Source organism: Monodelphis domestica, chromosome 6 (assembly GCF_027887165.1).
Source record: "Monodelphis domestica isolate mMonDom1 chromosome 6, mMonDom1.pri, whole genome shotgun sequence".
NCBI classification, from domain to species: Eukaryota; Metazoa; Chordata; class Mammalia; order Didelphimorphia; family Didelphidae; genus Monodelphis; species Monodelphis domestica.
The window spans coordinates 11222247-11234984 of NC_077232.1; the positions used below are offsets into that span (position 1 = coordinate 11222247).

At 47.4% G+C, this 12738-nt stretch overlaps 1 protein-coding gene across 3 annotated transcripts in view; it reads right to left on the bottom strand.

Moving 5' to 3' along the window:
• The window catches only part of INCENP (inner centromere protein), a 35299-nt gene extending 23253 nt beyond the window's left edge, over positions 1-12046 (bottom strand). Inside the window, exons 1-4 of one of the 3 annotated variants that reach the window (XM_056801614.1) lie at positions 11881-12046; positions 6184-6328; positions 3488-3601; positions 1981-2750 (exon numbers count right to left, since the gene is read on the bottom strand). In XM_056801614.1, coding sequence (XP_056657592.1) covers positions 1981-2750; positions 3488-3601; positions 6184-6320 — 1021 coding nt within the window. In that variant the 5' untranslated portion in view covers positions 6321-6328; positions 11881-12046. Of the gene's footprint in view, positions 1-1980; positions 2751-3487; positions 3602-6183; positions 6329-8747; positions 8892-9293; positions 9313-11880 lie in introns of those variants that run through there. The other 2 variants (XM_056801613.1, XM_007497704.3) reach the window with 2 other exon arrangements.
• Positions 12047-12738: the final 692 nt, after the last annotated feature.

A 12738-nucleotide genomic window follows, 5' to 3' on the forward strand; every position in this document is an offset into this window, starting at 1 on the left:
CAAAAATCTCACTGAAGAAAGTAATTATAAATAAGAATTGAGCAAGTAGATGTTAATGACTCCATGAGACATCAAGAAACAATGAAATGAAATCAAAAGAATTAAAAAAAAAAACAGAAGAAACTGAAATATCTCATTGGAAAATGTGAAAAGAGACTGGAGAGATCATTTTGGAATTACTGGACTACCTGAAAGTCATGATCCCCCCCACCCCCCCAAAAAACCTAGGTACATTTCAATAAATCGTTGCAGAAAACTTCCTTGATATCCTTGAACCAAAAGGCAAAATAGAAATTGAAAGAATTTACTGATCACCTCCTAAAAGAAATCTCAAAATGAAAACTCACATTAATATTATATCCAAATTCCAGAGGTCCCAGGTCAAAGAGAAAATACTTCAAGTAGCCAGAAAGAAACAATTCAGGGGGCAGCTGGGTGTCACAGTAGATGGCAAGCCAGGCCCAGAAATGGGACATCCTGGGTTCAAATCTGGCCTCAGACATTTCCTGAGTGACACTTAAGCCCCAATTGCCTAGACCTTACCATTCTTCTGTCTTAGAACCAATACACAATATTAATTCTAAGATGGAAGGTAAGGGTTTAAAGGAAAAAAAAAGGCTTGGAATATGATATTATGGAAAACAAAGGAGAAAGAATTACAACCAAAAATAACCTACCCAGAAAAACTATCACCCTTGGCAGGGGTGGGGGGAAGGATGATGGATATTTCATGAAATAGAGGTCTTTCAAGCATTACTTTCAAGATGAAAAGACCGGAGCTGAATAGAAAACAGACATGCAAACACAAGACTCAACAGTAATCCTAAGGGATTCAATAAAATTAAACTGTTTCTATTCCTAGATACGTGTAACTCCTAAAAAGAGTTTACACAGAAGTGGGCATGGCTATGAACTGAATATACTAGAATGATCTCCAAAAAAAAGAAGAGGTGAGAAAGAGGGATCCACTGAGAGAAGGGGGTAATTTTCTCACATAAAAGAGGCAGGCAAGGAAGAGTTTTCACAATACATCCCTTATCTCCCACTCTTTGCAATTCCTTGATGAGAATGAGAATGATACAAATAGTTAAGAACAAGGATTTTCCCACAGCCTTCCAAAGGGCATGTCCGTGATCCTAGGCAACTCCTGAAGCCCAGACACCACCCAGGAGGCACTGACCTGACCCACACTGGAGAAGTCTTTCCTTGCCTTGTAATTATCCAGGCCAGAGACATCACAGGCCCCAGCCTGGCCCCTAAAAATACCAGCATTTCTGTAACTTTTCTAAGGCTTATGAAGAGCTCTCCCATCCAGGATTCTCTCTGGATCCTCATGACCCTGAGTGGGGAGGTGGTACTATTATTATTCCCATTTCACAGATGAGGAAACCAAAGCCAAGAATGGTCACTTATCCAGAAGGTCACCCAGCTGATGAGTGTCCAAGTCAGGCCTCAAACTCCGGGCTGACTTCCTTCTGGTGAACCCACCACCCCACCTGGCTAATAACAAGCTCCTCAAGTCTGAATCAGGCTCCTTCTCGGATCCCAAGAAAAACGTGCTGCCAGGCCCAACACAAAAACTTTGCAATTTGGGAGACTCCACTGGGGGTGGGGGAATAGAGGCGCATTCTCTGTTGGCCTGGCCTATAAAAGGCAACATGGATTAGGGCAGAGACCAGGAGCCAGAGGCCACAGATCCAGCTCTGGTCCCTTCTCGGGCACTCCTGAAGGCCATTCACCTTTCTTCCCAGAAACTTTCATTATCTGCCATATCAAGGGGCCAGCTCAGACAACCCCCCAAGATTAAGGAATGGCAAGGGGCCCTGCTCCTTCTCTTTCCCCCTTCCAGGAAACCTTCCTCAATCCTAGAATTCCCTTCCAGTACAGCACCCCTCCCCCCCAGGATCACCTCCATCTAAGCCTGGGGACTGAACAGAGCAGAGACCAAGTCTGGGTGCCAGGGAATGACCGACAACTTACAGACGATGCGACCAGTGGCTGCTGGCTCCTGAGCCACTTTCCTGGAGGACCTTCGAGAAGAGCTAATCCTCTTAGGAACCATGGAGTATTTATGGAGCAAGGAGACCCTGTGGGCCTTCGAGGATTTGCGCACGAGGCTCCTTCGCACGGAGCGTCGGTCACAGCGGGAGCCTGTTGGGGTCTGGGGGCTTTCTGGCAAGTCTGAGAGCAGATTGCCCCCTGGCTCGGGCTGTGTTCCTGGAGAAGAGGGCACTCCATCTAGTTCTATGGTCTGAGTCTTCATGGGGGACACGTCCTCGAGAGATGCGGGACGGGCAATCCGGAGTTTGGACACAGAGCGAGTGGGCCCCTCTGCCTTGGCCTGGGGAACCTTGGTTGGCACTGGCTCAGGAGAGTTCTTGGCCAGTTTCTCTGGTGTCCCCTCATCCTCAGACCCAAGGTTCAGCACAAAGGAGAGCTTCTGGTCAGCCATCCTGGTCTTGGTGGCCTGCAGGCACTTCTCAGCACTCTGCTGTTCGCTGACACTGATCTCCACAAAGGGCATGCGTCCAGCCACTAATGGCAGGCTGGGGGGCTTTTGGGTGAGCACAGTGGGGGACTCGGGAAGTGAGGTGGCAGCTGCTGCTGGGGTCCGGATCCCACGAGGAGGGATGGAGCCATTCTCGGCCACCACCAGGACCAGCTTCTCCAACTTGTCTTTACTCCGGAGTAGCCGCGAGTTGTATCGACTGCTCCTTCGGCTCGCCCGTCTGCTCACCCGTCGGGACAACCTACAAGAGATGGGCCATAGCCTCAGGCAGGGGCTGTCTTGTCAGGCTACAAGTATTTTTAAGCCCTGGCTATGTGCCAGGCACTGTGTTAAACCCTAGGGATGCAGGCTAAGGCAAAAATCTGTTCCCTGCCCTCTAGGAACTCACAGAAGAAACAGCACCAGGCCTGGACTCAGGAAGGCTTACTAGTTAGATGAATGGTCACTTGTCCAGAAGGTCACCCAGCTGATGAGTGTCCAAGTCAGGCCTCAAACTCCGGGCTGACTTTCTTCCGGTTCAGGGCTCCATCCACCACCCCACCAGGCTAATAACAAGCCAAGTCACTGCACCTGTTTGCCTCAGTTTCCTCATCTATAAAAATGAGAGGCTTGGACTCAATGAGCTCCAAATGTATGGTCCTAGGCCCTCCTGAGTTCTTAGGGTCTACAGCCCATCCTGCCAGCCCTCCACTTGTTTCTTGTCCAGGTTTCCTCCTCATTTCCCAAGGTACCAAGCACAGGGGAAGCATCCTAGAGCCCCAGGACAGTTGTCTTAATGAGGGGATGCCTTGAGAGGCCTTCAAGCTCTCCTTGTCTTTTTATAGATGAGGAACCCAGAGGCCTGGATAGCTACACCACTCGCCCAGGGGTCACGGCTGGGAATCTCCACCCCCAAATCCAGACCTGTCTCTGCTGGACCAGAAGCCTCTGTCTCTGCCCTGCCCACCTGGCCCTGGCTCTGGCCTGCCATCCACTTACCTTTTTCTGGTTGGAGGCCTATTCTCATCCTGAATGGAGGAAAACCGTTTCTTCTTCTGGCGGTTCTTCTGAGATGGAGTTTTGGGCATCAGCTCAGGCTCCACACTGAAATTACTGAGGGGCAAAGTGGAGAATGGAGAAGTAGAGATTGCTCTGGCGAGCACCAGGGAGGTGGGCTAGTCACCAACCCAACACCAGCCCGTACAGCCTGGAAGATGCGCCTCGGGCTTCCCTGCTCAGCAGAAACGAGACCAAATGGGTCACTGGGTCTCCTCCTTTCCCTCTCCCCCTCTTAGTTTCAGACTTACCAGGTGTTCTGCCTGGCCCAACACTCTAGCTCTCCCATCTCCAAGCCCAAGCCTCCAATAGTGTGGAGTCTCAAAATCTGGTTCTGGGTTCTTGGGGCACATTCTCCCACAGAAGCAGTCACACATAGGGCAGCCAAGTGGCCTTGGATGCTGGCCCAGGAGTCAGAAAGCTCTTAAATACTTTACCACTCTGGATAAACCAGCTCTGAGCACAGCTGGCTGGGGACTGTGCCTAAGTCAGGCCAGGGAGGTCTATGCCATTTGAATTATATTAGGTACCAAGATGACAAAACCTAATAGAATAATCACCCCTCTAGGGAGAGCAGGGATCTGAGGGGTCCTGGCAGCAGCATTAGGATCCAAGGAAGGAAGAGACCCTGGGTTCAAATTCTACTTTGGATGCTGACAGCTGGAATGTCCTCATCTGCAGAATGAGGGGATCAGCCTAGAGGGCCTTAGACATCCCTTACAGCTCCAGAGCTATGAATCCCATGAGCCTCACCCAGCATTCTGAGGGAAAAGGAAGGCCAAAGGGCCTAGGGAAGAGCCCTGGCGGACTGAGTGGCCTGCAAATTCAGTGAATTCAGCATGCTCCAAGAAAGCCAGTTTCTGAAGCTAATGGGTTCTATTAAGGCAGTGTCTAGAACCAGGGAGGTCCTTAGCCTTCAAAACACAAGAACCTTCCCACAGAGAAGAGTGTCTTGTTCTCTGTACATTGTACAATGCCTGGCACAGAGTTCAGGCTTTATAAATACATCCTGGTTGAATGATGAATGATTTGGAAGATTACTCAATTCCAGGCACATTTGGGAAAAGACCAAGGAGACAAAAGGCCCTGAGCTATGACCAATAAACAGTGGAGCCTTCCAAGGGCCCAGACCACAGAGCAATGCCAAGAGACAGAAGCTGCCAGAAGGCATCTCAGTATAAGGAAGATTTCTTGACCAAGATGTTCGAAAGCAGGAGAGAGGGGGACCCTCTAGCTTGGCTTCCACAAGCTCCTGGTTCCCATTGGAAGTTTCCAAAAGGCTTCCAAAATCCATAGGAAGGATTCTTGGTTGGCCTCCAAAGGGTCTGTATGACCAGGAAATTCCCTAATTTTCCCTTCAGTTCTCCCCTCCCTTCCTTCTCAGTGCTGCTAATGAGCAGTAGAGTCAGAACAGATCCCCTCCTCTACCCTCCTCATCATCAGGTTTTGTTCAGCAGGGTCCCTGGGGCAGAATGAAAAGGGGCAAACTTAGTTAGTGGGGTTCTGAGTCAGGACAAGTAAGAGAAGAAGAGAAAGGTCATTCCCAGCAAAAGGGGGAGGGAAGGAAGTCTCTTTTTTCTGGGTGTTATATTGCCCATTAGAGTAGAAGCTCCTTGAGGGTAAGAAGCATGTCTTACACTTAAATTAGGAACAAGGGCTTTAATGATAGTAACTTTAGGGATCCCCTCACTTTATACTGCTGCTGCCCAAGGTCTCACAGTTAGATGGTCAAGATTCACACCAAGGCCCTCAGATCTGAGTCCTGCCACTGCCCTACAGTCACCCCATTAGACCCAGACCATGCTCTGTGGGTATTACGTGGCCTGTGTCCACTGACTAACTGGTGGCGGAATAGGAACTGGCCCTAACCAGTTCTGGGCTAGTTCATTGCCACCAAGCTGGCCCCCTGAGCTAGATCAAGTTCAAGGGGCACTAATGGCCACTAAGTGCAGACCTGAGGCCCCTGTGGTACGTCTGGGGAAGTTCCAGGTGCTTACAAAGTTATGCCTGAGAATACAGAAACAGCCCAGGAATTTCCAGCCTGGAGGACAGACTCCCTTGTGGTGCACTAACATAGTGAAGACCAAGGATGGCAGATCTGGAGGAAACAGGGAGAAATGGATTCAGGGTGACAGTTGAGTGATCATGGCAGAACCAGTCACATGCAGGTGGACCCACCACCCAGGGAAGAAACTCTTCTTCAATTTGGTAGCTCCAAGCTCAGGAGTGATAGATACCTAGGCCTAATGAGAAGTCAAATGACTCAGCCAGGGAATGTAAGAAGCCTAACCTGAACCCAAGGCTCCCAGATTCCAAGGGGAAGGAAGGAAAGAAGGAAGATAGGAAAGAAAGAGAAGGGAAGGTAGAACTGTGCCCCCCCCCCCAAGTTGGCAGCACTTTGGGCAAGCAGGGCAAGGCACCAGACAAACAGGCTTTCCTTTGCTTGTTTGCCATTTCTGGGTTCCGCCCTGCTCAGTAACAAGATTTTCTATTTCCCCCTATTTAAACGTTAATTTTTGTTGTTGCTCATTCATTTCTTAGTGGGATATAAGTTTCTGAAAGCCACAGCTAGAGAAGAACCCAGTGTTCCCCACCTTTGCTGCTGATCAGACGTGGGCTCCCCTCATCCCCAGATTTACCTGGAGAACATCCTTATGGCCTCCTCCTTGATCTCCTGCAGCCACACCATATCCTTGTTGTCCACATTGCACATAAACTCCCTCAGTTTGCTGCTGCAGACCTCCAAGAGGTTGGCAGACCCTGTCATGGTCCCCATGGTTCCACCTGTAACAGCAGAGGCAAGAAGCAACACAATTAGGATGTTCAGAATCTTGGACCCAGGTCACCTGCAGAGTTAAACAATCTGGGCTGGTTGCAGAGGGGAAGGGGACCCAGACTCAGCCTCAAAGAGCCCATCTGGATTTCCACCCTGGACCCACTACCCATTGGCAGCATCATGGGATGCCAAGAATTCCTGGCATTCACCTCAGCAACAATCACGATGTCCTGCCCTGTGCGCATGCTGATGTCAAGGCTCAACCCATCAGTGAATTTCTTTTTCCATTTAGAGGCTCAAGTCTGCTCATTGGCCCAGGCCACATAGTCTTGCAGACCAGAGATCTCAGAAAAGCTGAATATTTCTGAGATTGGATTTTTTAAGCATTCTATTTCCTCTTTTGTTAATCTGGACAATTTAGATTTTTGTAAATATTCATCCATTTCACCTAGATAGATTTATTGTCATTTAATTAATTCCTCTTCATTGGAGATGAATTCACCCTTCTTCATTTTTGATGCTGGTAATTTGATTTTCTTTCCTTTTAAAAATCAAATTAACCAATGCTCTAGTTTGTTTTTCATAAAACCAAATTCTAGTCTTATTAGTTCAATAGTTCTCTTACTTTCAATTTTACTAATTTCACGTTGGATTTTTTAGGATTTCCCAATTTAGTCATTAAGGATTTTTAATGTGTTCTTTTTCTAGTTTTTTTTAGTTGCAAGTCCAATTCATTGATCTGTTTTTTCTCCATTTTATTGATATAAGCATTCAGAGATATAAATACATTTCCCTCTAAGTACTGCTTTTGCTATATCCAATAAACTTTGATGTTATCTCATTGTCATTCAATGAAATCATTGTTTCTATAATTTGGTCTTTAACCCAACTTCTTTTGAATAATTAGATTATTTAATTTCCAATTAGATTTTAATTTGTCTTTTCATAAGTCCCTTAACTGGTTATACTTTTTAATTGCATTATGATCTGAAAAGGATGCTTTTCTGCATTTGGTTGTAAAGTTTTTGTGCCATAGCACATGGTCAATTTTTGTGTATGTACCATGTGCTGCAGAAAAGATATATTCCTTTTTATCCCCATTCATTTTCTCCAGAGCTATTAAATCTAACTTTTCTAAAATTTCACTTACTTCCTTTACTTTTTTCTTGTTTATTTTTGTAAGATTTATTCAGGGTTTTTTTTGGTAAACCTTTACTTTCTATCTTAGAATCAATACTGGGTATTAGTTCTAAGGCAGAAGAGCAGTAAAAGCTAGGAAATGGGAATTAAGTGACTTGTCCCCATTATTCTAATCAACCTGCTCTCTTGGAAATTAATTCCATTCAATTCAACCCTCAAGATGTAGAGCTAGAGGGGCCATTGTCCAGCCTGTACCCCACAGAAAGAAACTGAGGTCCAGAGAGGGAGAGAGCAGCTAACATGTAGCAACTCAATGGGAGGATCTAGGGCAAAGGAAGAAAAAGCAGCAAAGATTCCTGTCTGATTATTCATGCCAATACAGGCCCTGACTTGAGGTCATCAGGTCTCAGCAGGAAAGAGCCCTTAATTCCAAAAGGTACCAGGGCAGCCAGGCATAAATTGGGGAATGTAGAGCTGCTAACAGCCAGCTGCTAGCCCCACAAACCCAACCAATGGCCAACAGGGAACAAAACCTATGGCTGGAAAGGGTTTTTGAAATCTCAGCTCCATTATTGTTAATAATAATAAGTTTTGCAGAGTACTTTATGAATATTCTCTAATTTGATTCTCAGAACTCTGGGAGGGAGGAACTATAATTATCCCCATTTTACAACTGAGGAAACTGAGGCAGATAGAGAGGTTCAGTGACTGGTCTAAGGTCACACAGTTAGTGTCTGAGGCCTGATTTGAACTCAAGTTTTCCTGATTCTAGCCCCAATGCTCTATCAACTGAGGAAATACAGCTCTGGGTTCCCCAAGGGGAGACAACATCAACATGGAACCCAAAGTCTCCCTGACTGAATGCCACCAAGTGGGGCCAATACAATGTTCGACGCCCCAGCAGAGCTGACACAGTGCCAATATATAATAACCAAGGACCTACTATGTACAAGGTCTAGAAGTAAAAAGAAACAAAATTGTACAATCCTGGCCTTCCCAGAGCTCATGGTCTAACAGGGGAGTGCTGGCACATATATGCACAAATCATTGTGATTCAGACAAGAGTGAAAGGAGTCAGGCCAAGTCCTTGAGGGAGATTTAGGGAGACAGAGATTCCTTTCAGTCTTTGGATTCTCTTCTCAAACTGCTCCTCTTCTGGCCCCTAACATAAATGGGCTGTCCAAGTTGATTTGGACTTGCCATCCCCCAAGGATCCCATACAATCATGACAACAGATGCTCCCACTCACCCCAGACCCAAGAATGTCCCTGTCCCACTCATGCATACCAACGGGTCTTCGGCCACATGAGGGATACCTCATTATACCTCTGACTCCCAGGCCCCATTTTTTGGCCATTTATCAGCCACTTAAGCCAAAATAAGGAACTTTCAAAGCCAACTGTCCCTTTAGGAGTCAAGTAGACTGTTAGGGTTCCAGAATTCCATGGTAGTTGGTTAGAGAAAGACTAGTGATGAGGGAAAGATGTGCTCAATCAAACATGTTGGGTGCAACTTGCAAGTGACAAAAGTGCCGGCCCAGGACTTGGAGGACAGAGGCATTGAATATGGCTTGTTCTGCTACTTACTACCTATGAGACCTCAGGCAAGTCATTTCCCTATCCCTGGGCCTCAAAATTTCCTCATCTGTAAAAGAGGAGGGAATAGATGCCTTCTAATGGTCCTTTCCTGTCTTAAAGCTCAGATCCTCATTTCTTTTTCTTCAAAGCCCTCTACTCTAAATACTGCCCCACAAGTCCATATCTTTCCTTTCTTCAGTTCCCAAATGGATTGAAATGTTTATTCTAAGACTTGGTAAGGCAAAAGGAATGGTACCTTTGAGAAAGTTGGTCAGGAGATCTTTGAAGTGGAAAAAAATGTATGGGAAATTTCTTATTAAATTCTTTAAAATCAGCAGCTCTAGAGAACAGGCAGGGTGCCTGGTGGGGAAGGGTTGATCTCAGAATCTGGATAGATGATCAGGTGGAGTACAAACTCTCACACATTCTGGCTGTGTAACTGGGCTAGTCACTATTCAGTGCTCTGGGCAACTCTCTCAGAACTCATAGATTATTAGAGCAAAAGGACAACCTGCCATGGCAAAGGGAGGAGCCTCATCCAGAAGTTCCCCATACCAACCAAGGAACTCAAAGGTCTAATCCCTATCCCTGCAGACAACCAGGCCATCAATGTCCCAGAGGTGTTAACTGTGGGAGGAAATACTGGAATGAAGGTTTGAGTTCATGGTATTAGAAAAAGATACAACCAACCTCTAGGTAGAGGAAAGGAAAAAGGGAACCCAAAGCCCAGGGGGGAGGAGAGGGAGAGAAGTAGTCATAATCACTGATTGAGCCCAATGCTGTGTCACTACAATACCTAAAAGACCCCAGAATTCCAGTTACATGCAGTGCCCAATCTGGGCTACAACAAAGGAATGATAGTGTCTTTCTCACAGGAAGAGGCATTGGTTTTTAAGTGTGGGCTGTTGCATTGCTGCGGTCCCACTCGATGTCAGTCTGGTTTGCTTATTTTTTCCTTTAACATATCAGATCTCAGAGTTGAAGCTTTGGGGAAGGAAGTGTGAACAGTATTAAGAAATCAATTCATGCGAAAAAAAGTGAATAAAACAAAGACTTTGTAAAAATTAATGATTGAAAAAAATGAGTCGTTAGAGTGAGATCCTCCTTCTCCAAAGAAAGTCTTTGCTCCCTCTGCCTCCCCTCCCCCCAAACCAATCAGCTTGATACCAGCCTAAAAGATGCTAAACTAATTGACAGTCTTGTTTCTGAACCATTATAAAGAAGTCTGTGTTCTTGATTATGTTAAGTCCTGGAGGAACCAGGGTTGATGCCTTATCTTTATTATTATGCCTTTATCTTCCTCAGTATAGGGTCCATGGATGATGATAGATGGGTTTTGAATATTCGATCCATGTAGAATGACAGCTGGCAAATATTTGAACTCTTAAACTTGCCATTATTGCCGACAGGTTTTTGGTACCTTCCTCATATAAAGTACCAACTACTGGGAAGGAAGGAAGTCAGGCCAGAGGGATTTCCTCCTTCCAGTCAAGGTTTCCCACTACTCCATCACTCCTCCTCTCCTCACAGTCTTCTGCAACAAACTCTGCAAAGGCCACATCCCCCAATGAGCTGAACCTCACGTACCCAAAACAAAGCCATCTAACTATATTGAAAGAAGCTAGAGCAATGAGGGTTACAACCAAGGCTTGCTAACAGGGTTAAGCAAAGGAGAGGGAAGAAGTGACCATCAAAGAAACCCTTAACAAGAAACTTCTGAACTTGCAGATGTGGCCCAGAGGAAAAGTCCATGGACCTGGAATCAAGGGGCTAAGTTCAAATTCCAGCCCCAACACATGCTGTATGAACCTGTATCAATCACTGAACCTGGGATTAGATGAGACCTCTAAGGTTCAAGGAACACAGAATAACTTCAGAGAGTGCCCTGGCATAGTGGAGAGGAGGGAGGGCACTGGACCTGGGGTCAGAAAGCCCTTGATTCAAATTTCATCATGTTTACTAGCTGCGTGACTGAGGTCAGTCACTAATTTCTGTGCCTCAGGTTTTCTCATCTGCAAATAAGGGAGTTTATTTTGATGACTACTGGCCCTTCCAGGTCTAAATCCATGAACCTGGGATTCTGAGACAGTTTTCAGTAAATTCCACAACAGCAGTGATCATAACACCACCTCACATTTTATGCAGGAAAGGAATTTGGGGGTGTCTGACTAAATCTAGAAGTCTGTACACTTGTGTGTTTTTTGTTTTAATATCTGGGTCATGATCTCCAAGGAATCCAGTGGATTTCAATGAACGGATTCAATCCCGACTCTGACAAGGGCTTCACAGGCTTCACCAGACCCACCCCAAGAGGGGAGAATTAGGGTAGAGAAAGGCCCCACCTCAGGGTCAAGTCCACCTGACATTAGTGACTTCCCATCAACCTAACAAATGGCTGAGGCAGGAATGAGAAGCCTATAGGAGAGGAGAGACCCTGGCGGTGAGCGGGCGAGCAGGCAGTCAACAAGTCTGCCTTAAGGCACCTATTAGGCTGAGCAACCGGGGCAAAAAAGGAAATGCCCGACCCACAGGAGGCAAGCAGCCTTTTAAAAAGCTCCGGAGCCCTCAAAGGCGAAAGTCACCGACACCAAGACCACCCCCTAAACTGCCCCACCCTCAGCTTCCCGACCCTAGCGATAGGCGCAGCCCTCGCTCCCCCTCCCCCTCTTTTTACAGCTGGGGACACCGAGGCCGCGCAAAGCAGGCGGGGCGGACTGCAGGCCTCAGGCTGTCATCCCCGGGAGGGGTTTGTGGGGTCCGAGGCCTTGCCAGAATAGACGCGCCTGGCGGATCCGCTTCAGGAGGGGGTGGGGTGGGGGAAAGGAGCGGCGCAGCTTCCTCACCTGGCTCGCTCCGCCCGGCCCGCTCGGTTTCGAGTCCCGCGGCCCCCAGCTGCAGCTCGAAGGCGCCGCCGGCCCGGACTCTGCAATCCCCGGCGCCGCCGGTGCAGACACAAATGCACAAACCTTCACTACTGCCGCTGCCCGGAGGATGAAGCGCGGGGGAAAGCTACGATTTTCAAAACCGAAAACGTGACCAATCGTAGGAGAGAAGAGGCGGGCCGTCACTTGGAGCTTAGCCAATTGCCGTGCGTCTAGAGGAAAATCGAGCGTCTATTGGTCAATATGGCTGTCAATCAACAAGCAGCGAAGGCACGGCCAACGTAAAGGCCTCTTGCTTCCGCTTTTGGTCCTAGAGACGCACCTGGAAGTGGGGGGAGGTGTGTGTTTGAGCCGCTAAGTATTCGAAGGGATAGGAGAAAGACTACAAGTCCCTGCGTGCCATGCGGCGGCGCCGCACTCCTCCCGCTAGTCGGCTACGAGCCACGCCCCCCATTCATTGCCCCGGACCGTTAGGTTTTTTTATTCACTTCCCCGAGTCCAGGTGATCTGAAACCTTCCCGCCTTGATGCCCCTTCCTGAGGGCAGGCACCGTTTTGCTTTTTCTCTTCGTATTTACGGATGAATCATGTATGGGGTGCTAGTGCAGTTGTAAAGAGGATGTCCACGTGATGGGCACACCCAGCATATCATCTCTCACCCCCACACTTTAGTACCTGCCGCAATGCCCTACTTCCTCCCCTCAGAGTACGGAGCCAACTTAGGACAGATAAGTAAAGCATTTCCCAGGAGCCGAGGGATGGAAAAAGAGGGGAGTCCTTGGAATGCAATAGGCAAGATGAAGACCAGAGTAAGAAAACA